Below are 25,069 nucleotides of genomic sequence, written 5' to 3' on the forward strand. Positions count from 1 at the left end.
AAAAAAACTGAAAATCAAACAAAAATTGAAGCTTGAACAAGGAAAACATTGGATGAAAAGAAGTCTTACGCCACACAAACACACACACTCAAACACACACACACGCACACAGAATACTATGCATACGTGGACACACACAAGTAAGAATGTGTATTTGTATGGTAGGTTCTTGGAAATAGACATTCTTAGCAAATATGGATGACAGATCAATTGTAATTTATTTTCTTTTAACACTGTATCATCATAAAGAAAACTGGTATAAATGAAAAAAATCTATTTCAAATATCTACATCTAAAATTTTAGGCAGTGAAAAAGCACTTCGTTGACAAGGAGTGTGGAATGATGAATGTTAATTGTCAGAAACTGCTGAATGCCTTTTTTTTTTAGTTGCCACAAACAAATCCACATATCAGAACGAACAATACTGCTAAATATTCCTTTTTGTTTTTTTTTTTTGATTTTTTTTTGACTTTTTTTTTTTTGTTAAAACGCACCGGGGAAAAGAAAACAAAAAACTGGAAATTCATACATCTTTCAAAATTTGAAATTGAAGCAATATTTAGAACCATAGATGAAGAAACACTGTGGCATTGGTGTAATATACACAATGCACTTGTTTTTTTTTTTTATCTGTAATGTACATCAAATACTTTACAACAATGCATTAACAAAAGGCAAGAAACATCTTGCTGTACAGAGGAAACCCCAAATGCAACTTGAAGCCTAGATTCACAATGAATGAGGATATTAAACAAAGTGTGAGAAGCTGTTCCCCATAAAGTATGTACGCTGCTCAGTTACTTGTGCTTAACTCTTGACCCACATCCACTGTCATCTTCTCCCTCCTTCCTTCAGCCACATTCAATATACAGCACTGAACTTTAGACTCTACAGGCCAACAGTAAAGTTGCCCCACACTGTAAAATATATATAAGTATACATATATTTCTTTCTAAGTACTCCCAGGTTTAGCTTTCGTATCTTTTAGCCTTCTAAAAAAATCTCTTAATTTTTCCATACTGGTTATCTGGGCCTTCCTATGGAACAGGCTTTAACAAACTAAATTTGCAGGAAAAAAAATGTCTTGTGGTATGCATGCACATGCACAGTTCCTGGAGCTTTTGTATCTGCCCAAGTCTCAAACCCAGGAGTCGGGAGAGGCTGGATAGTGGCTTGTTTCATAGTTAAGTTCACTATAGGGACGAGCAGCTGAATAGAAGTCGACGTAGTTGCCAGTTGACTTTAGTCCCAGGTGCATGTTGTATTCACTTGCAGGTGGACGATGATGCACTTGGTCCTCAAAGAAGGACTCATCATAGTTTCTTGTTGAATTCTGAAACGGCTGATATGGTTCATAATCTTTTCTGCTGGGCTCCTGTGGAACTGGCTGTGTTGAAACCTGAAAGGTAGTAATACCCACAGCTTGTTAGATACAACTTATTGTGGGCAACAGGATGGAAGGAGGAGTAAATCTCACTCTATGTTTATTGTGTTTCAAATACAGTATCTTAACATCTGCCCAAGGTATTGCATGGTAGCGAATTAATTCTACAGCTTTGTTTTGTCATCACATTTCTTTACATTTACTTATTTAATATTGTCATTAAATACATTAATATTATTGCTGCTAAAGATGCTGGTTTACTTCACAAGTAGTTCAAGCGGTGTAGCTTACAGTTACTTTCATAACTATAATCTGTGTATTGCTTTCTGACTATTTTGCAGGAATATAATGCAAACATTGGTGGCCAAAACTCAGCCTTGATGAATTTGAATGGAAGTGACATACGCTCCAAAGATGCTAAACATTAGCATTTTGCGGCTGCCTTTGCCAAAAGTGAGATTTAGTGTGACACTGTATCCTTAAGAACCATTTATAGTCTGCAGGGCACTGACATGAGAAAATTTCAAGCTAAGCGCCCTGAAATGTGTTCTTCTGCTACTGTTGAGCTGCACCATCATCTTACCACCTCCTCAACACTTCATGCTGGCAATCTTTTGTTGTTGCTACATTCCAGCAAGTTGCCTTGAAGCTGAAATATTTATGATACGCAGAAAAAAAATCTCAGGCGGCCCCCTAACCCAAGTTTGCCACAAAGTTTTTTTCAGACAGCCCTAGTACGTCTCTGGTTTTATAGTTGGAACACTACCTTTCACTCTGTCCTACCTCTATTAAGTTTGGACAGACTTTGTGACTGCAAAATGATAGAGCCTTTCAGTCCTCAAATGGCTGTTACTGGGAATATCGATGCTCAGCTGTTGGTGTCAGAAGACTTTGGAGATCCTGCTGACTCTGCAAGAGTCAGTCATGCTCCTTCAAGAAGAGGGGAACAGTTGCACTGCTATGTCCCAAGCTCTGTGATACTCTTTCAAAGCATCTCTGTATTGGACTCAATGTGTAGAGAGCAAAAGTCTATGTCCTTTAACAATCCTACAGGTGATCTTACAACACTGGGCCCAATATTAGAACAGCACAAGGGAGCATAAACACTCTAGTTTCTATTTCTAGTACTGCTATCAAGATGTACGGGACCTTGAGCCCCTTGCTTCATTTCACAGATTCAAACACAGGTGTTTAATTTTGGCCACAGAAGAAAAATCCTAAAGTATATGCCAAAAAGTTAGAGACGGTCAACTTTCGAGTAGAAATTAGGGGACTGAAGTAGTATTTCTGTTTCTTTTCTGCTAAAAACATTATTTCTGATACATCAATCATAAACCTGACATTTCATTGAGAAAGCAAGTACGAAAAGGTGGAAAAATGATTTTGGTTTTTTGTAGTTTCTTTGTTTGTTTGCTTTGTTTTTGCTCAAACTCTCACGCCAAAAATCAAATTAGTTAATTCATAGCTGCAGTTAAAAGTGCAACTGCTGTTACAATACCTCATACCCTTCTCTCTAAATACTGCTAATTAGAAGGGCTTCATCTCTTTAAATTCCATAAAAGCAGATACACCTTCATGCACTGAACTGGCTCACACAAAGAAGGAATATGGTGCACCACAGGAAATACTGGCTAATTAAAAAGCAAGCCCAAAAATCAGAAATGGGGGCACAGAATACCAGAAACTTTCTTCTCCTTAATTTGTGGATTAAAATCAAAATACCAGTCTCTTAAATTGAAATTTCAGGTAATCTAGTAAAATCTTCAGAGAAAAATATTTTTTACCAATTTTACTAAATATTAATGTACCTATCTGATACTACTTCATAATCTTAAGTACTTTCCTTAAATGGCTTTTCATCTCATTTCTCTAGTTGAAAAATGCTGTAACTTTTCCATATTACACAGAGAAGTTGTGACAATATTAAGGAGTTGTGATAATTAAGTATAAAGTAGCATTACAGATAATGATTAAAATAAGCCTACGGGTGCAGAAAAATGTCTGTTTCCCAGGGACTGAGGAAATACTATAGTGGAAATACCAGCTGTATGAATGCCATATATGTTGATATTGTAACTTTTTCTGTGAGTCCATTACCTTAGCACACCCATGATGCACATTACAGTTTTGTAATGCCCACCTTATCCAGACATACTTATTGCTTTCTGGTATTCAGGGACAGGATATTTTAAAAGAGACCCGAAGTTCTAGACTAAATGGCTTAGATGTATAAACATGAGAAAGTGTCCTTGCCAATGAAATGCTAGATTTTCTCTTGCCCATGCCTCGATGCATATATTAAAAAAACAACCAAGCAAAAAGCCTTGATACAATCATGATTCTGGAGTGACTAAATGGCAAAACGGAGGGCTTTTACGACACGTTGAGTGTATTGTACGCATCCCTGCAAAAGATACAGAGGATTCCATTTTCAAGCCTGTTCAATACTTGAGTTTCTGCTAGGATGCCTTAGAACGCGAGCAGTGCAGTGTCGGCAGTGGTGTTGAATTTTATCATGGCTATACTCAAGTAATAAGAGGTGAATGGACTTAGCCAAACTCATTGTCACAGGACATCGTGAGATACCAGGGACAGTAGAAGTGCCCATTAACATTAGCTTGGCTTTTGTAGTCTGTGTCATACATATCCAAAACATTAAAGGCATTCAGGTCTCAAGCCCCTCTGGATTTCATTATGAGTTATAGGCTTAAACACCTTAGATAATTTTTGTACATATGCTGTCATAACCTCTTGGATATTTTTGAAACTTGGGCTGAAATTATCCATTAGCATGAAAAACGTAGCTTGTTTGAAGCCAGTGGAATTGCTAGCAGATGCAAGCAGATGACTCAGTTCCTCTGATCTAGATTTATCAACCTTTGTGATTGTCTTAGTTTCCATACAAGGTCTTACATTGGTCTTTTGCCACCTGGAACAGTAACATTTTAGACTCCATACTTACCTGATTGTGTTTGATATCTTCAGCAGGTGCACCATACGAATTCCTGTACAAAGTTGAGATTCCAGTGTTCTGAGCTGGAGAGAGAAAAAAGGAAGGAAAAAGCAGGTTTACCAAACATACCTCTTTGGCCTCAAAATGAATTCTGAAGGCTTCATTAAATACATTATACAGCTCCCATTTCCCATACACAAAAATGTTTAAAAGCACCTGCAGACTTCTGTTTTCTCTTCCTCCTACTAAACAGTCATAATCTTTGCTTTGCTGTATATGCATGTACATGGTATACACTTACTAATGGTAACAGGCGCCATGTCATGTTCACACCAGTCTTGTGCACTCCACATATAAATCAGCAAAATAATTACATATACAGCTAGCATTCGGTAATATATTCCAGGTTATATATGGGATTTCATATCACACATAAACAGGTAACAGTTGTAAATACTGAGATTAAGAAACATTTCACTCCTTTCACTTCAGTTGGATGATGTTACACCAAATCCTGGATTATTTATCCTACAGTGCTTTTGCTGTATGGTGAAACTATCCATGAGTAAAGTGATTAAATGCAACTGAAAAATGAGTTATGCAAAAAAGTAATATCTAGTTATACTGAAGAGGTCTCACCAAGATAGTCTCAAATTCATGAACTGCTGTCACTTTCTTCTCAGATGTCCCACTACTAAAATGCACGGACAAAATTGAGCTGAGTATGAAATCAGAAGCAATTCTAAAGACAAGGATAATATCCTACAGTTTTTCAAGAAGTTACTTCCCACCCTACCCCAAAAAACACATAAAAAAGCTAGGGATTTTCCCTGCAAGGCTGACGTCACTGATCACTTTAATTTGGTTATCCAGCTGAAACTAAGTTTGCTGGTAGAACTAGAATGATTGTAGTCATTTCTCATATTTGAAAGAATATGAGGGTACCATTTCATGTGACTGCTGCACTTTCTTCTTACTGGGCATGTATTATTAGCTTTCCAGATGTTATAACCAATGGTTTCATGCTGCCATGAGGAATCTCATTATAAAAGCATGTGCCTTAAGTAAAAATTGAGTAGCTACGAATCAGTCATCAGTGGAATTGAAACATGTTGCTCATGCAACTTTTCTCAGGTCTCTGTGCAATGGTATAAAACCTGGAGGCACCAAGAGCTACTTTTAATACCATCACAACCTTTAAGGGTGAGGACTGAGCATCAGAGCCGAAAGCTGTGTATGGGATCCATGCTAGCCATATCGCTATGAAGAACCACAGTTACTGAAGAAGTAACCACTCTTTCTTCCTTCGGCAACATGCTAGCATGGACCCCAGCATATGTAACTGCCTCTATCCTTCCCCCAGCCACAGCACCCTCTATGGAGAAAGGAATGGCATGGTCTCTAGTCAAAGTTGACTGTAATACGCCAATTCTGATCTTCAAATCTGCCATGGGTTCCGTGCAGAGAGTAGAATTTTTGTCAAGTTTGGTGTACTGTTCCATATTGCTGCTTTACAGATCTCAGATGGTGTTCTTAAAGATCTCCAGCATGTTTTTGAAACAGGATAAAGACAGGGCTTATGTGGTGGTGTGATGAGCCCTAACAGCTGGAAAAAGTTTTTTTTTTCACTTGACAACCATTAACTAATAGGGGTGAAAAAACTCTTATTTCTTGAAGAGCTGGATGTGGTTACTGAGACAGTGCATAGTCCTGTGTAGGAAATGGTGAAGAGCTCTGGATGTCTCCAAGGAGTGCAGCAGGATCCTTTCATTGAAGGTGGGAAGAATACAAGAATACAAACTCTAGTAACAGATGATGGTTGGTCTTTTCCAGTGGTAGGTTACTCTTTATTCTGCCTGTGTGCCAATGGGTAGTAACAGATGGAAATGATCACTGCTTGAGTAGTTTGTCTTTGGCCATAGATGTTAGAGCTGAAGGGCTGATCTGCAGAGGTTCTCTCTACTCGGGCTACGTTTTATCACCAAACTCGAGTGATGCACGAGACTTGACTGTTATTTCAGTGTTTTTTATATTCCAGCTGCATCCTCTGCTTTGGTGTTTGAAACTCTCCCTCCTGATGACAGTCTTTGGTATTAGAGGAGTCCACATCAGCATTGCTATTTATGGTGCATCTCATGACGGCATCGAGCTCATTAGTGCAACAACCAGATCTTTCCTCGGTAGCATCTCTTTTATGCTGCCCTCCTGATTTTTTTGCGTGCCCCAAAAACTGCTAGAAGAAGCTGAGTTATATACATTTCTCTTCTCAAGACCTAGAGATACTCAGAGCTAGCGTTTCAGCTACCCATTTTGTGAAGTGCTACTTACTGAAAAAAATGAAAGTGATATTCAATGTGTTGCACTTTCCTAAGTAGGGGAAGAACTCCTTGTAAACCTTTTTTTTTTTTTTTTTTTTCATGTATATAAATTGCAAAATAAGCAGGGTTGAAGTTTCATATGTGCAAGTTTTCAGTCCAGCATGACTGAACATATTCAGTCCAATAGGACAACGCTGTTCATGGTTGACTGATGTCAAGTATAAAAGACTGGTATACGGTGCAACATCTGAGGGTTTTATGGAGAACCTGATGAAAAATAGCAAACTGGACACATGCTAATTTATATGTTGTTCCTACAGGCAATCAGAGAGACTTTAAGTAGGGTCATGACCTATTCACCTTTTTACAGGTATATAAAAAGGCACATGGTAGATATGTGCCACTAATAGCCATGACTATTAAAAAAACAGAAACAGTCCAGAGTTGGTGCACAGCTGTCCAATGCACTACTGGGACATTTGCACTGATGTGCTCAGAATTGTCATGTGCCAGATATAAGACTTACGGTCTCCCAGATCACATATTCTGCGATGGAAAATGGATAGTATCAGCTTATGAAAATAGCTGCAAGGTCTGCGTTGCAGTGATGTGGACACAAATTCACAAGTTTAAAATGAAAAAAAAATATGTAGCATTCCTTTCTTAATGTAATAAAAACAATGACACATCCAATGCTTGGAAATGAATGCCAAGAGTTCAAGAACACGAAATCTTGGCTTAGTCTAGCTGGGAGGCTGAGATAATTCTGTCTCTGGAGGAAATGTAAGTCAAGCAATGTAGCTGCTAGCAGTGCATGCAGCCCCGCTCCAGTACCTGCTTCTGAACACGCAGGCGGCATCCCTGGGAACTCCATTCCCGCTCTGCCATGCTTCAGTGAGCAGTTGACTCTTGCTGTCCAAAAGCAGAGAGCAAATATAAAAGAAAGAAGGGAGAGAATGAGCTAGATGAACGGACAGACATTGTGTGGTGTAGTATCTGATTTTTGCTGTTAATGCTGTATACGTACCATCACAGTAAAATTATCAAACAGAGAGAAAGAAAGGTTACTGAAATAATTTATCTTCTTTAAAACATGGCAAGAGAAGGGAAAGGGGTACAAGGAGTAAGAGATGGAGATTTTCCAGCAGCCACACTTCTTTACAGGGATGTGAGAATTGTAGCTGCAGATGAAATGATTCAAGGAGTGATGAGTGTGTGTGTATGTGTGTATTTTATGCAGTATTTAAACATTAGTACATGATAGTACTGCAGAGGTACTTCTTACTAGGTAAAATTGTGAAGGTTCTAAGATGAGGACTACGATCAACCTGTAGTACTTTGTGGCTGCACTGCATAAAAACATATATACCTTTCTTTTTTCCCCTGTTCAGTTTTCAAGGTGATATTGGTTTAAAAAAAATCATATAGTTCCCCACAGCAGTTTTCTGCAAAGCTGACAACAGCTTTGAAAATTATGTCACTCAGTGGTTTATGTGACAAAGGTATTACTGACCGAAGCCTTCCCTGTATATCCCAGTCACTTGATTTATGGTTTAACATTCAGCTTTCAGTTCCTGTAAGTACTTATTTTGAGCACATTTACAGACACTTTGAAATAACAAGGTGCTAGCCTTTTGCCCTCACAAACATAGACCGATAGTAAGAAAGGAAAGCTCAGCTGTGCAGCTAGTCATCCTCATCTGGTATTGCATAACCTGCTTTTTCTGCTATAAGCAGCAGGTCTTCATTTTCTAAAATTTAGTTCAAGACAGTTAAGGAAAATGCTTCTGTGTCTCACAAATCTCAGCTAACAGAGATCATTACCTGTCACTACCACCGCCACCTTCTTGCATGGTGAAGGATGAGGTAAGGGCATGAGAAAAGACTACAGTGCATTATGGTTTCTTAAAGTAATAATAAGTTCAAGTAGCCCAAGCATCTGTAGCTATTGTAACAGATGATGGTGATTGTTTGTGTTCTGAATGTGCAGGGACTTGCAAGTAAATTTAAATAACAAAAGTATAGATGATTGACTCTTGATAATGAAAAGAAATAAATCAGAAGGTATTTCTGCTGGTGGAAGTGAGGATACAGGGTGCAGACTGTGATGCACGTATTCATTCAGTAGGGGAACTAACAAAGTAAAAGAAACTTTAGAGTAGGAGTCCCATGATAGTATACAGTAACCTTATCTTCCCTGTTCTGAAAGAAAACACCATGGCATAAATAACGTTATCACATGCACTTATAGTTCCTGCTTTTTTTAACAGGAATGTAATAGTTTTTGTCTTAAAAATATACTTTAGGTGATAAAATTTTATTATTAGTTATTATTTTCTACAGAGAAGATGGACAGTAAATATACAAGGCATCATAAACCTGTGAAAGGAAGAGGGCAATGAGAACTTTGATATTGTTCCTCTATGTTTTAGCTGTCCTTGTGAAATCAATATAAGTTATCATCTTCAGCCAAACTGTTTACTTCATAGACTCTCCATTTTTCCCAGAGGTTTCCTGACAACTCCCCACAATGGCAAAAAGCCAACATTTCTACTTCGAAAATCCATCAAAAAACCTTCATTTCGGTCCCAGCCAAGAGGTCATAAAATTTTTGAACTATAAACTGAGAAGAGCTTTGGAGAAGAGCATGGAGACAGTTGTGGATAAATTGGAACTACAGCTGTGGCCTTACATTCTGTGTAAATCCGTAAGTCAAAGAAAGCTTTGTGTAATACATCAGTTGGGCACAAAATACAAGAGCAGCTCAAAATACGTATATGCCAGGTGGAACCTGAAAAAAACATTTATCTAAGTCCCATAGGCTCTGTGGATGTATAGCTGCAATGCACTGTCTGATGCACAAAATGAAATACAGGCATTGCAATGAACTTGCTACACGAACTTATATTAGACCATCCAAGTAAAGTCAAAATGTCTCCCAATTTAAATAAAGAACACTGATTTTATATTGTTCTGTAATGAAATATTTATTTTATGAGCTACAAATACGTTACAAAAAATTGATGTTCAATGTTGATGAGTAAGACTCCTTCTAACTGTCATTTTCTTTTGTTCCTAAAATGGTGCTTAATTTAAGCTCAGACCAAATGAGTAGAGATTTGGTGACCTGAAAGAGAGAGAAAGTGATTTGTTAATTTCACATTCATTTGTACAGTGGTCATGTAAGATATTATTAAACTTTTCAATTCGATATTGGTTTTGATTTTTCTCACTGAGCTCAGTAGCTGGAAAAACAGTCGATAGCTGAGCACGATGCTGAGTTTCGAGTTTCCTTACTAAAAGCCCACCCAAAAGATCAATAAGAACAGACAAATTACAAGCAGATATTAAAGGAAAACACGATGCAAAAATCAAAGTGGAGCAAAGGTTGCTGGGGAAGTACAAACCTCACTATCTGAAAATTATATTGAAAGGGAAAGGAAACAAGGGAAACAGGAGTGGGAGAAGAAAAACACTACAGTAAAAAGACAAAATGAAAAAGGAAGGGGAAAAAGAAAGCCCCAATTGTTTTAAAGTGTGGAGACAGACAAGACTATTTGCAAGGACACACTTATTTTCCACATAGAAACTCTTTTTTTTTTGGTCCTTCACAATCACACAAGTAAGGACCGCTGGAGTGTTTTAGAGAACCACCTTGTGCAGTGACTATGAAACACTCAAAATATTACAGAGACATAAAATGCAGTACCTTGACTGAATCTGCTGCAACCTCATGTGGTGCGCTGCAGATGCCGTTCAGGACACCCCTCATTTCTGTGGTTTCCAAATGCTCTTGACTGTCATTCCTCTTCTTCAGATTTTCACTTTCATGCTAATTAATGTTCCGTATTGCGTTTTCACACAAATTCAAAGGCTGGTCGTTAGGTTTTGATTACACAATAGCATATAATACAGTAGATGTAGTGCGAATATCATCATATCCTAAATTCGGTCTTGAAAGCTAGTATGAATGGCTTGACGCTGAGTCAGCATTCTACTGGTGTCCCCAGAGAGCTGAGGAACACAAAGACAGCCCATCCTGGCATCCTCTGAGCAAGACCTCTACAGAGGGCATGGGAAGAGCTAATAGGCATTCAGAAAGCGCAGAGTGACTCCTCATCACGATTTTTTGCTTGCCCTGCAGTAGCATTTGGAGGAGAGGACACCATGATGCTCAGCACTGTATAAATGTACGAAAATGTCCAAATGTCCAGGGGGTTATATAAGCCTGTGCAATGGTGATGGAGACCAACACATGTTTTAGAAGAGAATTAACAAAGAGGCAAAGTGCTAGGCAAATCACTCAAAATTCTATAATTACTGAAGTGCTAAGAGGTTAATGAGCTCACTAAGGTAGAAAAGCCTTCAGTGAAACCTGCAATAGATGCCATAATATACACACAGAAAATTGTTCTATTTACATCAGCCCAGCTGAGAAAGTAACAGGGACAGACTTTACAAACTGCTACAGAATTTCCTAGGAATGACTGACATGCAAAATAAGGTAACCGGTCCCGGAAAGCCATTCCCTGCAAAAAAGAGATGTTAGGGATAACCGCACGTGTTCAACCATTGTCATGCTTCAGAAACACCATTAGTTAATACAAGGTGGATTTGCTCACTTGCTTCTGAAATGAAACTTAAAACTGAAAAGAAATGTAAAGTTGCACTTTCCTCTGTGAAGAAACATGGTCTTCACAAATCATTTTCACACAGCATTGTATTCATTAAGATCAAATATTTCTTCAGTTGTATTTCTCAAGGTGGATAAAACTTTGGAATCAACCGAAGCAGGTTGACTCTTTTCTCTAGTACAGTAAACTCAGCCAAGCCTATAAAATCAGCGGTCTATCACAGCTGATTTTAAATATGCCATGCAAGCATAATCTCACCTGTCATGGTGTCTTTCCTAGAAGTGTGTTCTCCCTTATTTCCATGGTATGTGGCGTTTGTTCCAGTTGATTCATAGTCTGTTTTTCTTTCTTTTAGGCTGATCATTTCCCGGGGTGAGGCTGGGGCACTTGCTAGATCATAAAAATGGATTTATTTTTTCTCGCCACATATGACTGAATGTACTGTTTAACTCTAGAGTAAACATTTTAGTAAAGTTTATATTTGCTACCATACTAACATTAAGCTGCTTGAAGAAACACTACCCCATTATGGAAGAAACAAAAAGGTGCTCTTATTTCAAATACAGGACAAATGCATTTATAGGACAATCAACTCCAAACATCATTTTCACTCCGAATGTTTTACTTTTTTCATTTACACCGAACATCTAAGATGACCATTAAGAAAAAAGTATACCAATAATAATTTTTTTTCTTCCCCTTTAGCCTTTTAATTTCTTTATCTTGTCAAATCTTTCTGGTGTAGGCACTTCCATTTTTTCTTAAAATGGTTAATTTCTTTCTGTTGAAAAGACTGTTAAATGATTCTAATGGGGACAGGAAGAAAAGAAAGGTATTTTTCATAGAAAACATAGCAAAGAATGCCTAACACTTAAAGGTAACTCGAATAATTTCTCTGTCTTTAAATATCTATGTATGAACAACTACCATTAAAACAAATGCTCTTTAAGCTATCGTTAAAACTAAATCCTTCAACACTGATACTAGTAGTATGGCCAAAAAGGGGGAAAGTATGAGGTGACGGGGAGAACTGGGTTTGTATTTGATCCTGGAGAATGTGAAGGTGATCACTGGCACTGATCATGAAGATTTAGAGTTTGTGATGCTCAGGAAAAGGAGAAAAGCAGAGGAAAAAATAATGGCTTTCAAATAAACTGACTTCAATATATTTAGGTATTGGTAGATACAACTCATTTTCCCTGTTGTGGAAGGCAGGGGAAGGAGTACAAGGTGAGTGACAGAGCATCCCAGAGCCTCATGAAGGCACAGTGGTACAAAAATAACTACAGTGCTGGTGCTTACACTCCCTCCCCTGCCTCCACTCAGATAGTTGATATGTCAAAAGAACCTCAAAAGCAATAAAAATGTCCTTGCTTTTAAAAAAAAAAAAAAAAAAAGGAAAAAAACCTTTAAAAAATGTAAGACAAGCTCATTTGTGAAGCTTGATCATGAGTTATGTCTTTCAGCATTTCTAAACAACGTTTCACTTTTGAGTGTTTCAGTTAAGGAGTAGGAAAAAGAGAAAAATAGAAAGTTAGGACTTGGGAGTGCTTATGGATGAGAAGCTCAACATGAGCAGGCAGTGTGCACTGGCAGCCCAGAGAGCCAACCGTGTCCTGGGCTGCATCAGGAGAAGTGTGGCCAGCAGGTCTCGCGAGGTGATTCTGCCCCTCTACTCTGCGCTCGTGAGACCCCTCCTGGAGTACTGTGTCCAGCTTTGGAGTCCTCAACACAGAAAGGACATGGACCTGTTGGAACGGGTCCAGCGGAGGGCCACGAGGATGATCAGAGGGATGGAGCACCTCTCCTATGAAGACAGACTGAGAGAGCTGGGGTTGTTCAGCCTGGAGAAGAGAAGGCTCCGGGGAGACCTTATAACAGCCTATCAATACCTGAAGGGAGCCTACAGAAGAGCTGAAGAGGGACTCTTTGTCAGGAAGAGTGGTGACAGGACAAGGGGCAATGGTTTTAAATTGGAAGAGAAGAGATTTAGATTGGATATAAGGAAGAAGTTCTTTACAGTGAGGGTGGTGAGGCACTGGAACAGGTTGCCCAGGGAAGTTGTGGATGCCCCATCCCTGGAAGTGTTCAAGGCCAGGCTGGATGGGGCTTTGAGCAACCTGCTCTAGTGAGAGGTGTCCCTGCCCATGGCAGGGGGGTTGGAACTAGATGATCTTTAAGGTCCTTTCCAACTCTAGCCATTCTATGATTCTATGATTCTATGAAAGCACAAGTGATGTTGAATTCTGCTTAGATTCATTCTGCTGGCCCTGGCCTCTGAATTTACAGAGCAAATGCAGGACAGATTTTTTTTCTGATGAAACCATTAGAATTGGGGATTGTTTTTTAAATTGTTTGTCAATAGTGATGTAATTCTAAAGCTGATAATCCAGAACATATAAAGAAACATGATATTAAATTACCAAATCAGCTAATGGCAACTTGAATCTAATAGGGAACAAAAGAGAATGCAAACCTTGAAAAAGTTGCTAACACAGGGATGCATTTTGTTTCATGCACGCTGGTAATGCTTTTAAGCACTCTGTTCTGAACCAAATTGACTGATAAAGACAAAACTATCTCTCTCTGCTCCCTGCGGGAATTACCTCTCTCTCCTCCCACGTGAGAACAACTGCCTTCTGGCAAGTGTTAAAATCCAGAAGTGCCCTCTTTCAGAGTTTTTACTGGAAGCAGACATAAAATTATTGGTTGACATTAGACTGAAAAGTGGTATCGAGGCTTTCTGCTCTTATTCTTAAAGAGCACAGAAAAGAAGACAGAGCTCTCTATGCTAGTTAAGGCGTCTTACCACCAAATCCTAGGGATGGATTGGACATTGTGAATTCATTTACTTCAACTCTTTACCCCAAGGTAGGATCCAGCATACCAAAATAATTCTTGACAGATTTTCATCTAAAACTAAAGATCTCTAATGACAGAGACCACATAACTGCTCCAAGCAGTCTGTTCCAGTGCTTTGTTTCCCTGCTGTTTCCTGATGTCTAGCTTGACTCCTTGCTGCTCATTATTTGTAACTGTCTGCTATGAAAGTAAAGAAAGTTCATGCCGTGCCTCTTCACAGCTGGCTGTTATGTGCTTGAATACTCGATGTGTACCTCTGCCCACTGCCCCCATCCTGTGTCTCTCTTATTTTAGTTAAACAATTACAGCCCATTCAGTGTGACCTCATATCCTGATTTCTCCATCTCCCAATTCCTGTTGGCAACTGACAAAAATCTCTAAATCATTTCTAAAGGTTTTTTCTCTAGCCAGATATTCTCCTTATAATTTATTTGTGAAGGACTGGATTTTTTTTCCCTTTGGACAGTATCTCAAATTTCTCAGGATCACTCTGAATTCCAGTAATGCCCTTCAAGGTACATGAGTTTCTCCCAGGTTTATGTCACCTGCAAAGATAATAGGCATTATCTGTATATTACCTGGGCCATTCATGAAACCACTGAAGAGTACTGAGCCCAAGGCAAACTCCAAGCAAGGCATTCTTCCATTTCGGCAATGAGCAATATCCATTCTTTGTGAATCATTTTCAGATAGTTTTGTATTCATCACACATGACATTTTCTGGACTGTTTGTTAGCTTGCCCTACCTTGCCTATAAAAATCTTGTTGAAAGAGTATTACTGATTGCAGTAGATTTCATTTATTGACTATTCTTTCCACAAAGCATTTTAAGTATGTTGTAGCAGGAATTCAGGTGGATTTTATAAGAACAAATCGTATTGAACCAATGTTTGGATTTGATATGGATACTACCATACAGAGAGTAACCTAAACTACTATGTAGAAACAGGCACTCCTGGAGTTAACCAGTATCATATGTTCTTACTCTCTTTGGGGTGCTCAGATTGTGATTATTTGTTCCAGAAATTTTCTAGGATGAAGTTAAGCTGATTGGTCTGTAATTACATGGGCTCCTTTTCCTTCAGAAACAGCCACTGTATTTGTCCTTTTCCAGTCTTAGTGATAGTCTGATGACAGCAGTAAGATTTAAGTCAAAATTTCTTTAAGTATGTTCTTTAAGCAACAGAGTAACAGAAGTGAGGAGACAGTTCTGGCAAGAGACGGAACTAAGATCTCAGGGCCAGACATTTCAAGTGCCTTGCACTTACAGTCAAAATGAGATTTAGGAGAAGAAAAAAAGGAACAAGAGCCCTTTACGGACTTGTGTAATGACAGATTTTGAAAGCTGAATAGCAGCTCCCCCTGTACTTCTGGCTACATTTTCAAATTTCCTCAGTGGTCGTTCTGCAGGACTAATAGGCAGCTTCTAGATAAATAACAAAACAATTTTCTTAAAAACAAAGCAATGGCACAATGCTGAGGGTAATAATTAGTTTGGCCAATTTTAATCCTAAACTCTTGGTATGCCTATGAATGACAGCATCTGATTGAACAAGTAGTAAAAAACACATTGAAAGGCTGACTGTTTTACGCTGTTCATCTTAGAAGATTTTCACTGGGAATGGTTTTATCTAACCAAGGTATGTTCTACCTTAGAATAAGCAGGGGAAAATGCCCAGATTTCTGAACAGAAACATTGATTAACATTGTCGCATAAGTTGAGATACTTACGTTTACTCATTGTATGGATCATACAGAATTAATGATAACTGGTGTAAATATGCCATCAACATTACACGAAGAAAAGAAAATATCCCTGGTTTGAACAGATAATTTAGGTAAGAGTAAAGAACATATTTTATGCCCTTCCACCATTGTTAGCAATAAATCCAGATGCCAGTGACATTGATTAAAGAAGGAAAATGACAGTGATGGATTATGTCTGTCTTTACTTTAGTCCTGAAAGCCTGGTTTTACCTGAGCGGTTGTTTGGAGACATGCGCACAGGAGAGATGGAGGGCGTGCGTGATGAAGAGTACGGTCTTTGCCGATCCCTTTCTATTGTTGAAGATGAGGCTACAAAGTGATACTGCGACCATCCGTCCTGCAACATCAAACATTGCAACAGCAGTCAGTGAAAACGCCATACAGTTCCCCATTTCAAGTACAGAGTGTTTTCCTCTGGTGTTTTCACTACATATACACAAGCGGGCTACTATCTTTTTCCTGTCACTGGGTGGCAAATACTGACAGGCCAGGGGAAAAATTAAAATGCAGAAAGTTCTGTAAAATAACACATTTCAGAAAGACCCAAGTACTGAAGAAGCCGAACAACTTTTTAGGTTATTTTTTTAATAGTTCTGTCTTTTACATGCCTTTATTTTCACATTGCAAATGGCATTCTGGTTATGAAAATATTCCAAATCATAAGTCTGCTTGTCTTTACAGTGAAATTCAGGTTCTGTTTTACATAATTTCTACCTTATAAGGAAATTTTGGAGTAAGTAGATGGGGAAGTTCCAGGATTATCAATACTATTGTAACTGTTTGGGTATCTACAGTCTAGTTATATTAACTACCCATCTGTTCATGTGTGAGGGAAAGAGAATCAATGCAGTTTCCTTGTATTTTTCTCCAAGATGTACAGAAAGAAATTCTAGTCCTTGTATTTAAAACTGTGGCAATGGTGATGTATTGTTTTTTAAAAAAAGAAACAAAGTAATACAAACACCAGAAACAGCTATTTTGGAAATAAAAAGGAGAGTTTTAATAATTCATGCTTTGTTTCTGTACCATAATATAATCCAATAATCCAAAATAATGTACTTTAGCTTTTTAAAAAGATATTAAAAATAATTTGAAGGTATCATGAGATAATAAATTGACTTTTTGCAAGTGCTCTTATTAAAGGACAGTATTTCAAATATCTTAAAGTACTGATAGATTTTAACTGTCTTTATGAGTATCACAGTTTCCCAGTGCCACACTGAAGGCATAAGCCTTTTAAAAATACCTACTTTCTGCTGCACTCAGTCGAAATTGAGTCAACCACCTAATGGCGCTAAACAAATTTTTTGCAATGAAATGCCAAATAAAACCGAACACAATATAATATTACCAAAAAACAGCTGGAATTTTTTTCTTGCTTACAGAAAAAGAATTCTCTGTTGGAATAGTAAAGAATATTCCCACCCTCTACCTCAGGCTACTCCAGGCATCCAACCCTGAATCCCACCCCCTCCCATCCTCTGCCTTTGCCCAAGGCATCTCTAACTTTCTTCCCTACACAGAAACCATGGGCACCTGGCTCTCCGAATTGCAGGAGAAAATGGCCTGAAAATCCCCCTTCCACCAAACTTTTAAGAAAGAGAACTCAGCAAGAGCAAGACACTTTCTCTTTTAAAAACAGCAGGAGGGAAGAAGATACTTATACTTGATGTAGAAGGAAATGTTATAAGTAAATTAGGATAGACAGATGTGACACCTAACTACAGATTCTGAATGTCTGTACTTCTTACATAATGCATTTGTATAAACATGCGTGTGTCTCAGTTGTAATGTCAAAGGGAAACAAAAGAAAGAGTGAAGACTGGGCCACGGCTTTCATAGTAGAGTCATGACTTTCCCTACAGATGACAGGGACCATTTGTCCACAGAGGTCACTCATGTTTAGGACACTTCACTGAACTGCACCTCATATTTCATTACAGTCATATAAGAAAATATAAGGAAGAAAAAAATAGTTAATAAATAAAAAATAGTAAGAGTAACTTGGAAAAAAGAAATAGTTAATCTTTAATACCACTTGCTTAAACCAAAATTTTCCATATCCAATCTTTCATTTCCACCAAGCTTCTACACAAGCTGCGTCCTCAAACCTAGAAGGAGGATCAATGTGAACGCAAACACAACCATTTGTAAAGCCCTAACTTCTTAATGTTAAATCAAATTGGAAGTTATTAGTAACTTTCCAATATAGACATATATAATATGTATATATAAAAAAGTATATATTTAAAAATAACTAATAGCTTATAGTTATAATGAATAGCTTAAGTACAATAATCTTATCCAAACATCAAGACTGCAAATAACACACAAAACATTATTTTTAAATCTCCTGTTAACTCGCACAGTGATTTTTCTACTGTAAAAATGAAGTAGCAAACGTGAGAAGCCCATGCCTTTATCCTGCTGAAGAAAAATGGTTCCCTTCTTCCTCCTTCTCTGGGGTCAGAAGTTCTTACCAGAAAAGTGAGTCTATAATTCACTCTGTTATAGTTTTCTGTTCATTTATTTTCTTTTCAACAGACTGCTGAAGAGGAAGATACCAAGGGACAGAGCCTAGATCTGATAAAAGGAGAAGGAATAGACTATTCATTGCTGTCTGTCTGCAAAACGAGGGGACATCAGCCATGCTTACATACTGCAAGTCAGAAATGCTTCCAGTTTTTTTGATCTGGATGCTTGGCCAGGTATACTCTCCTTTTGCACTCTTGCTTCCCTCAAATAAATCCCTGGCATCTGGATCAGAAAGAAGCGACCTGAATCTTCCACTAAAACTTTCTTCCTGTTGTCTATTCCATCCATATCATTTGCATTAATACCTGGACCTTTGCTTTGAATGGAACTGGATGAAATAAATCCCCATTATCTGCACGGTCCCATGGACTCTACAGGAACAGGGAGTGGCAAAAATTTCGTTCTGCAGAATATCAACAGGTACTTTGTGAACATTATTTCCTGAGAAACAGCATTGCAAGGTGCCGAAACAGTGAGGGAGCGAAATCCAGCTGTAGCTGGGGTGCCGACAGTAGCATCCTTCTGTTTGGCAGATGTTTTTCCTTCTCCTACCTGCAAATTTTCATTTTTCTCCCTGCTGAGAGCAGTGCCTGTAAAGAGGTTGTCAAATAAAATCTGCTACAAAGTTTCAAGTTCGCAAGCTCCATCAGGTCTATAAAACAACTCAGGCAAACAATAAACTCTAACACAAGTATTGTGGTGACTGGGCATTGCTTTTGACTAAACAAGGCATATTGCTGTCACTGTCTGACAACCTTCATGGCGTTTTTCAACGGCATTATAGGTAGCTCCCAGACCTCACTGTATTTCAAAACCTTAATACTTTTAAGTCATCTATCTTTAGCTCTCCTCTGCCGCAAGGAACAAGCTTCTTTCCTTGGAAAGGTAAACAGTTTGTAACAAATTCATTAAAACCATCCCATCAACAATTCCAAAAGCTATTAGCGTTAAATATTGAAACTAATTTTTAAGAGCCTAAAGGGAGCATTTTCAATTTAATGCCGAGATAAATACCACCTGACGTGATGGCTGCTTTCATTAGTTTGTTTCAGCTCTAGTGCCTGTAATGAAATTTAATTAAATTGATTTGGGTACTTAAAGGTACAGTATATAGCAGTGTCCTGCAGAGAAGAAAGCTAACTCAAAAGCAAAGTGTGTGAGACTGCATTTCAGAAACCAATTTACCAGCCACAAACGTGATCTAGGAAAGGAAGAGTAAGACAAAAAGATCTGACATATTGGAAAGAAATTCAATGCAATTCTGTTACAGAATAGATGCATTTGTTCACTGGCAGCAATTAATTAATAGGTGGCAACTGCACACTACAGGAGGGCACAGAACAACCAGACTACAGAAATACCATTATAAGTCCTTATCACCTCTTCCTAGGTATCTTCTACCGGGCATCTCTCTGTATTTTGACTATAATGAATATACGTATTCTCCCTCAATTATACTCCATAAAGTCCAAATGTTAAAGCTTGTTTGGCAGTGACATGTTTCTGATCGTACGTTATTGGGAAAGCTGCAAGGGTTAGATTTGGGGCGGGGGATGGATAACCACTGTAGAAAACAAAAGTGACATTGCAGTCTCACTGATCATCTTTTATTGGGCTTAAGAAGTGAACAGGTCCTTTCTCCCCCTGCTCAACTTTCAGTTATTTTGAAAATAAATAATTTTCTTCTGGCCCATGGGAAATAATTATTTTGTCATGGTGACTAAATTTACTGTCCTAACACGTGACTAAACACTTATTGCTGAGGTATCTTATGACAATATAATTTGGGTTTTCCACATTATTCTTGTGTTTAAAATGTAGGGGAAAAGAGAAAGCAGTTTTCTATTGTGTTTGCAAGAATTTGAAATTTTCAGAACTTTGGTAGTGGAGTCCTTGACTTGAGGAGATGATTTGCAGAGATGGGTGATATCAGACACACAATTCTCTTACTTGTAGTACAGTAACACTATGAGGGCTGAATGAAATTAAGCCCTGATTGGAAGCGACACCATGCTGACACAACGGGAAACCAGAACTCCTGCCTGAAGGATTCACAGACAAGAGAGGAAAGAGAGGTGGCCAAGCAATGTGCGGTGGAGTTGGGAAGGAGCACCGACATTGCCAGCCTCGGTGCAGTGTCCAGCCTGGACAACCTCACAATATCCACTCAGAAAGAAACCCCTCCACCAGCTCATGTGCTAACAGCCACGCAGGAAAAATAAGAACAAGCCCAACCCTCTGACTGATTATGCAGATCAGCTGTTAAGAAGACACTAACTTAAAAAGCACTGAGTGGTTTAGAAAAACTGTACTGTAGCTGCATGCACACAAACACCTTTCAATGCTGAAGAGCACAGTCTGCCCTGATGCCTGGCCACTGATGTCCTAACATTGTCAGGAAGAAAGAGAGCCAACTTCTCGGAAGCAGAGGAATCTCACCAGGGAGAAGAAACAAAACGCTGCAAGAAATCCAGTAAGGAAACAGCTAAAACTGAGAAACTCCAGAGAATGTTGTATCCTGCCTCCCTCAAGTTTACAAACTCTCCAGCACGCTACTTCGAGCTTCAGGCCCAATCCTCTTGTGACTTGATTTAATAGACTTTTTTCTGAATGACTTGAAGCACACAGGACCAGGCTTGTTTTGTCATCCTACCTCCTTTCTGTAAGGTGGCATTTTACTGGTTCCAGGAATTAATTGTAATAATAACTGCTCCTGTAATGGTAGTAAGCTGTAGAAATGTGAACTTTTGATAGGCAACCACTTGCAGGAATTGGTAACTAGATCCACCATGCTGTTAGAAGTAGGTGATACAGCAAGAATGCAAAGTGCCTCCAAGTACATAACGTGGGACCTACTCGCTTTGAAACCCAGCCAGACGCTGCTCAGAGTTGCTGGTGTTGCTTGCGCAAGCTGAAGCAGTGCTGTCAGGTTAAATGAAACATCCTGACTGGTGTGCACCAGTATGACACTGTCTAGAGCAAAAGATAAATCTGATGTGAATTAAGTCAAGGCTCATCAGACTTAAACAGGTCTGGGCAATTCTTCACTGGGAATTTGTTGTCATGACGCTAATAACACATAACAGAAATGAGAAGTGGATCAAATTATCTACATACATTGATATATGAAAGTTACGTGTGTGATTTGACTGCGGTGAGAAATCTAAAATGGTAACAAGGTTGGGGTGATGTACATACATATCCCACAAAGCTCTGAAATGGGATTTTTGAAATACTGTGGTTTAAGTGTTCACCAACCACCACACATCATTAGGCTTTATAACCTGGGCCCATACTATTTTTTTTAATACAATAGGAAGAATAAATACATTTCCCAGTGCTTCTCAACAGAGATACCAAGTCTGAGTTCTCTCCCTCTGCCAACCCCATGGCAGAAGAGGCTACGAACACATCTGAATACTGAGTTTGCTAGCAGGACTGCTCCCTGCGTGCCATCAAAGTAGCTGGCAAGGAAATGACAGCTGCTGAAGGAGAGATGGAGAGACTCCTTTTTTTAGAGAACAAAAAAGTTCTCTACAAAACCCCCTGCCTTTGTACTTGAAGTGTGTTTACTTTGGAAGAGGGATCTCAACTAAATTCTTACAACTTCAGCAACTATAGAAACACTCCTCAAAAACAGAACAATTAGTTTAAGGTAGACTATCTGTATTAAAAAATAAAGGTGTTCTTTCATTTTTTCCTTTGAATTTACAGTGCCAAATCCTATTACCAGTAAACCATTCCTGAAAGGATTGTCCTTTCTGGATTTCCTTGTGTTGTTTCCAGGAAAACTCAAAACCAGCAGAGAATTCCTGGGTATGATGTATTCTGAATAAATCTACTTCACTGATGTTTTTTTACTGCCATCAGCTAAGTTACAAACAATTATAAGCAGTATATTGACATTTTTACATCTAGGATTTTGTCTTTTGCTTACAAAGTGGGAACTTGAGATACGTTCAACGGAGCAGTAGGGATTGAGCCTGGAAGATCTTGGCATTTGCCTGGTTTATACACCAGTGATTGTTGTTCAGATTAAATCCTTCAAACTGATTCTGCTTTAAGTCTGCAAGTGGAAATGTGGAGTAATTTCACTGGCTTCAAAAGACTAAGGGCTGCTTGACTCCAATTCTCCTGTCTCCCCTCCTCTCCCAAAGAGTTTTGTGCCAGGCCCTCAAAATCAACAGATACAAAGTGAAGACATGGATCACCAAAGCCCATCTTAATTTGAGCATTTTAGTATTTATGTTCATAGTTCCATTTCCACGGGTAATGGAAGTCATAAAATTACTTAAAGCAGAGAAATTATTCAAGTTTGAGGGATTTAAAAATATTGTAATAATTTGGATAAAAGTGCAGGAGTCAACCACTTAGCTGAAGTGGTTAAAGGAAAATACAGTTTGTTTCCCATGCCTTCTGATGATGATGATGCCAGTTACTTACTGGTTACAGGTTATGCTGGGAGTACGACACATGCCATTGTGCGAGCCTGGGAGGAATGCCATTCATTCCTTCCTTGCAGAGATATAACTGAGGATGGAGACCCCACGAGGAGCACCAGGGGAGCAGAGCTGTCACTTGAGCCAAGGCAAAGAGCAGCGGTGGCTGAGTGAGGCAGGGAAGGACCAAGCCAGCTGGGTGGCAGAGCTGCCACCAGAGCAGCCATCTCTCCCAGGGTCTCTTGGTCCCTGCCTCAATGCCTGATGGCTGTGGGCTGCCCCACTTGCTGCTCCCCAGCTGGCACAGCTGTGATACACACACACACTGTTTCAGCCTCCTTTCCTATGATGCGCAGTGGGCTTGACCTCAGCACTTCTCTCCTTTTCACTCTGAATTTCAATGTACAAATGGCTTTTACTTATAAGTGTCTGCTTCCCAGACGCAGTGGAAGTTCAATTGCCTAAGAAGCCGAAAGAGAAATATGTATTTAGGGAAGTATGCAGCTTAAAAAAAGGCTCCCAGTCAGTCATTAACCACAGCAAAACTGACTGGCACTGGATGAGGATTATTAAGTTTTCTGTAGGCTCTTTAAAGTGACATTTTCAGAATCAGTGGTTAAGCTCATTCTTTTCAAAACGAGACGTGTACCTCCCAGCCCCCATCTCAGTTTCTCTGAAAGCAAAGACATTATTCTCCTATTGTCAGTGGTCCACCACAAAATCATTTGGAATATTTTCTCTCCCTGTTTTTCTCTTGTCATTGCAGAGCCTGAAGGACCATATTTTTCTGAGATGATCACCTCCAAAATATCACAGATGGCCTTGGCCAGTTTTCTCTTTTTCAAATGCTTTTTTTTGTGTGTGCCGTGTTATCATCTTCTAATCACATATCTTCTACCCTAATTTTACATCTCATCCCTTGATTTTAGCTATGAAGGGACACATGATAAGGGGTATGTGTGATAAGGGAGATATGTTAATTACTTGCCAAATCTAACTGAGTGAGAAACAGCTAGGTAACTATCCCTGGTTGTTTTATTTAGTGCAAGTCTGGGACGTTTCGGGAAATCACTGAGGCATTGCTTTACCTATCCATAATTAATTATTGATTTCCTGTTGTGTGAGCTGCGAAGATGACAAGACCTAATCTGATGAATAAAATAGCTATAAGAAAAGGGACTCGTATGTGAGGCAAAGCATGAAGGACAAGACTTCAGATACGGCAGAGTTCATTATTCATTTTGCTGAGGTTATATGCAGCTAAATAATAAACCTTTCAAAACACTGCAATAAAATGAAATAAATTCATTTTTCAAAGCATCACTTTGCCTCTTAAACAGAAATAAAATTGTTTTAATATATTTTAGAGGAAATGAAAGGAGTATTTGGCCCTTCAGCTAGAATTTCTGTTCTTCTATTTTCCCCTGCATAAGGTACATAAGATATAATTTAAATTGTTAGAATCACAAAGAACTATTTTTGCTTGTATCTTGTATGCACAAAAAAAATTATACCCAAGAAAGTGTTTACAATAATTTTTGACTTGCATTGTCATTTCCATTCCAGTAATGCAACTTCACCTATCTTAACATGTTTATGCCCTAGAAATGCAAACTCTGGCTCTTGGCCACAAAATCTCAGGGGTAGGACAAATATTACTTTATGGTCAGGGTCAGTTTGTAAAGCCTACTGTCCTTACAAAGACTAGAAACTATTCAACACCACTTACTCTTACTTTGCGTGCATTAAACCATAAAATCAACCAAATACAACTCTTCTATTATACCTGTGAATGTAAAACATGGAAAAAAATCATAAAATTTGCACCATTGTCTCTTATGGTGAAGAACATGGAAGGACTGATGATACTGACTGTGATCAAGAGCCATTAGGCATTTCTGCTTCCTGAAGAGCAGAACACACTAGCTGAAAACTGGGGATCATTTTATTCAAATGCATAGCTGCCTCACAAACAGGAATTAGCACCCATTTGGAAAAATCACCAGATAAACTCATGCCGTCCTTGGGTTTACGTCTAAAGTTCTTGCATAAATACAGTTAAACTAGAGAATTAGAGACCCCAGTGATTATTGCTAAGCTGTATGAGTTTTAAGGATATGCTGCTTTGAACATGTAGTTTACAACAAATTTAGGCATTAATAATGAGAATTGCATA

At 38.6% G+C, this 25,069-nt stretch overlaps 1 protein-coding gene across 2 annotated transcripts in view; it reads right to left on the bottom strand.

The window, feature by feature from the left end:
- Nucleotides 1–486: 486 nt before the first annotated feature.
- CTNND2 (catenin delta 2) overlaps nucleotides 487–25,069 on the bottom strand; it is a 543,425-nt gene continuing 518,842 nt past the window's right edge. For both annotated transcript variants that reach the window (XM_074146739.1, XM_074146740.1), the window contains 4 exons: nucleotides 16,130–16,256; nucleotides 11,549–11,680; nucleotides 4,348–4,421; nucleotides 487–1,400 (listed from right to left, as the gene is read on the bottom strand). In XM_074146739.1, coding sequence (XP_074002840.1) covers nucleotides 1,140–1,400; nucleotides 4,348–4,421; nucleotides 11,549–11,680; nucleotides 16,130–16,256 — 594 coding nt within the window. In that variant the 3' untranslated portion in view covers nucleotides 487–1,139. The remainder of the gene's footprint in view (nucleotides 1,401–4,347; nucleotides 4,422–11,548; nucleotides 11,681–16,129; nucleotides 16,257–25,069) is intronic.

This window comes from Numenius arquata, chromosome 4 (genome assembly GCF_964106895.1).
Source record: "Numenius arquata chromosome 4, bNumArq3.hap1.1, whole genome shotgun sequence".
Classification (NCBI taxonomy): Eukaryota; Metazoa; Chordata; class Aves; order Charadriiformes; family Scolopacidae; genus Numenius; species Numenius arquata.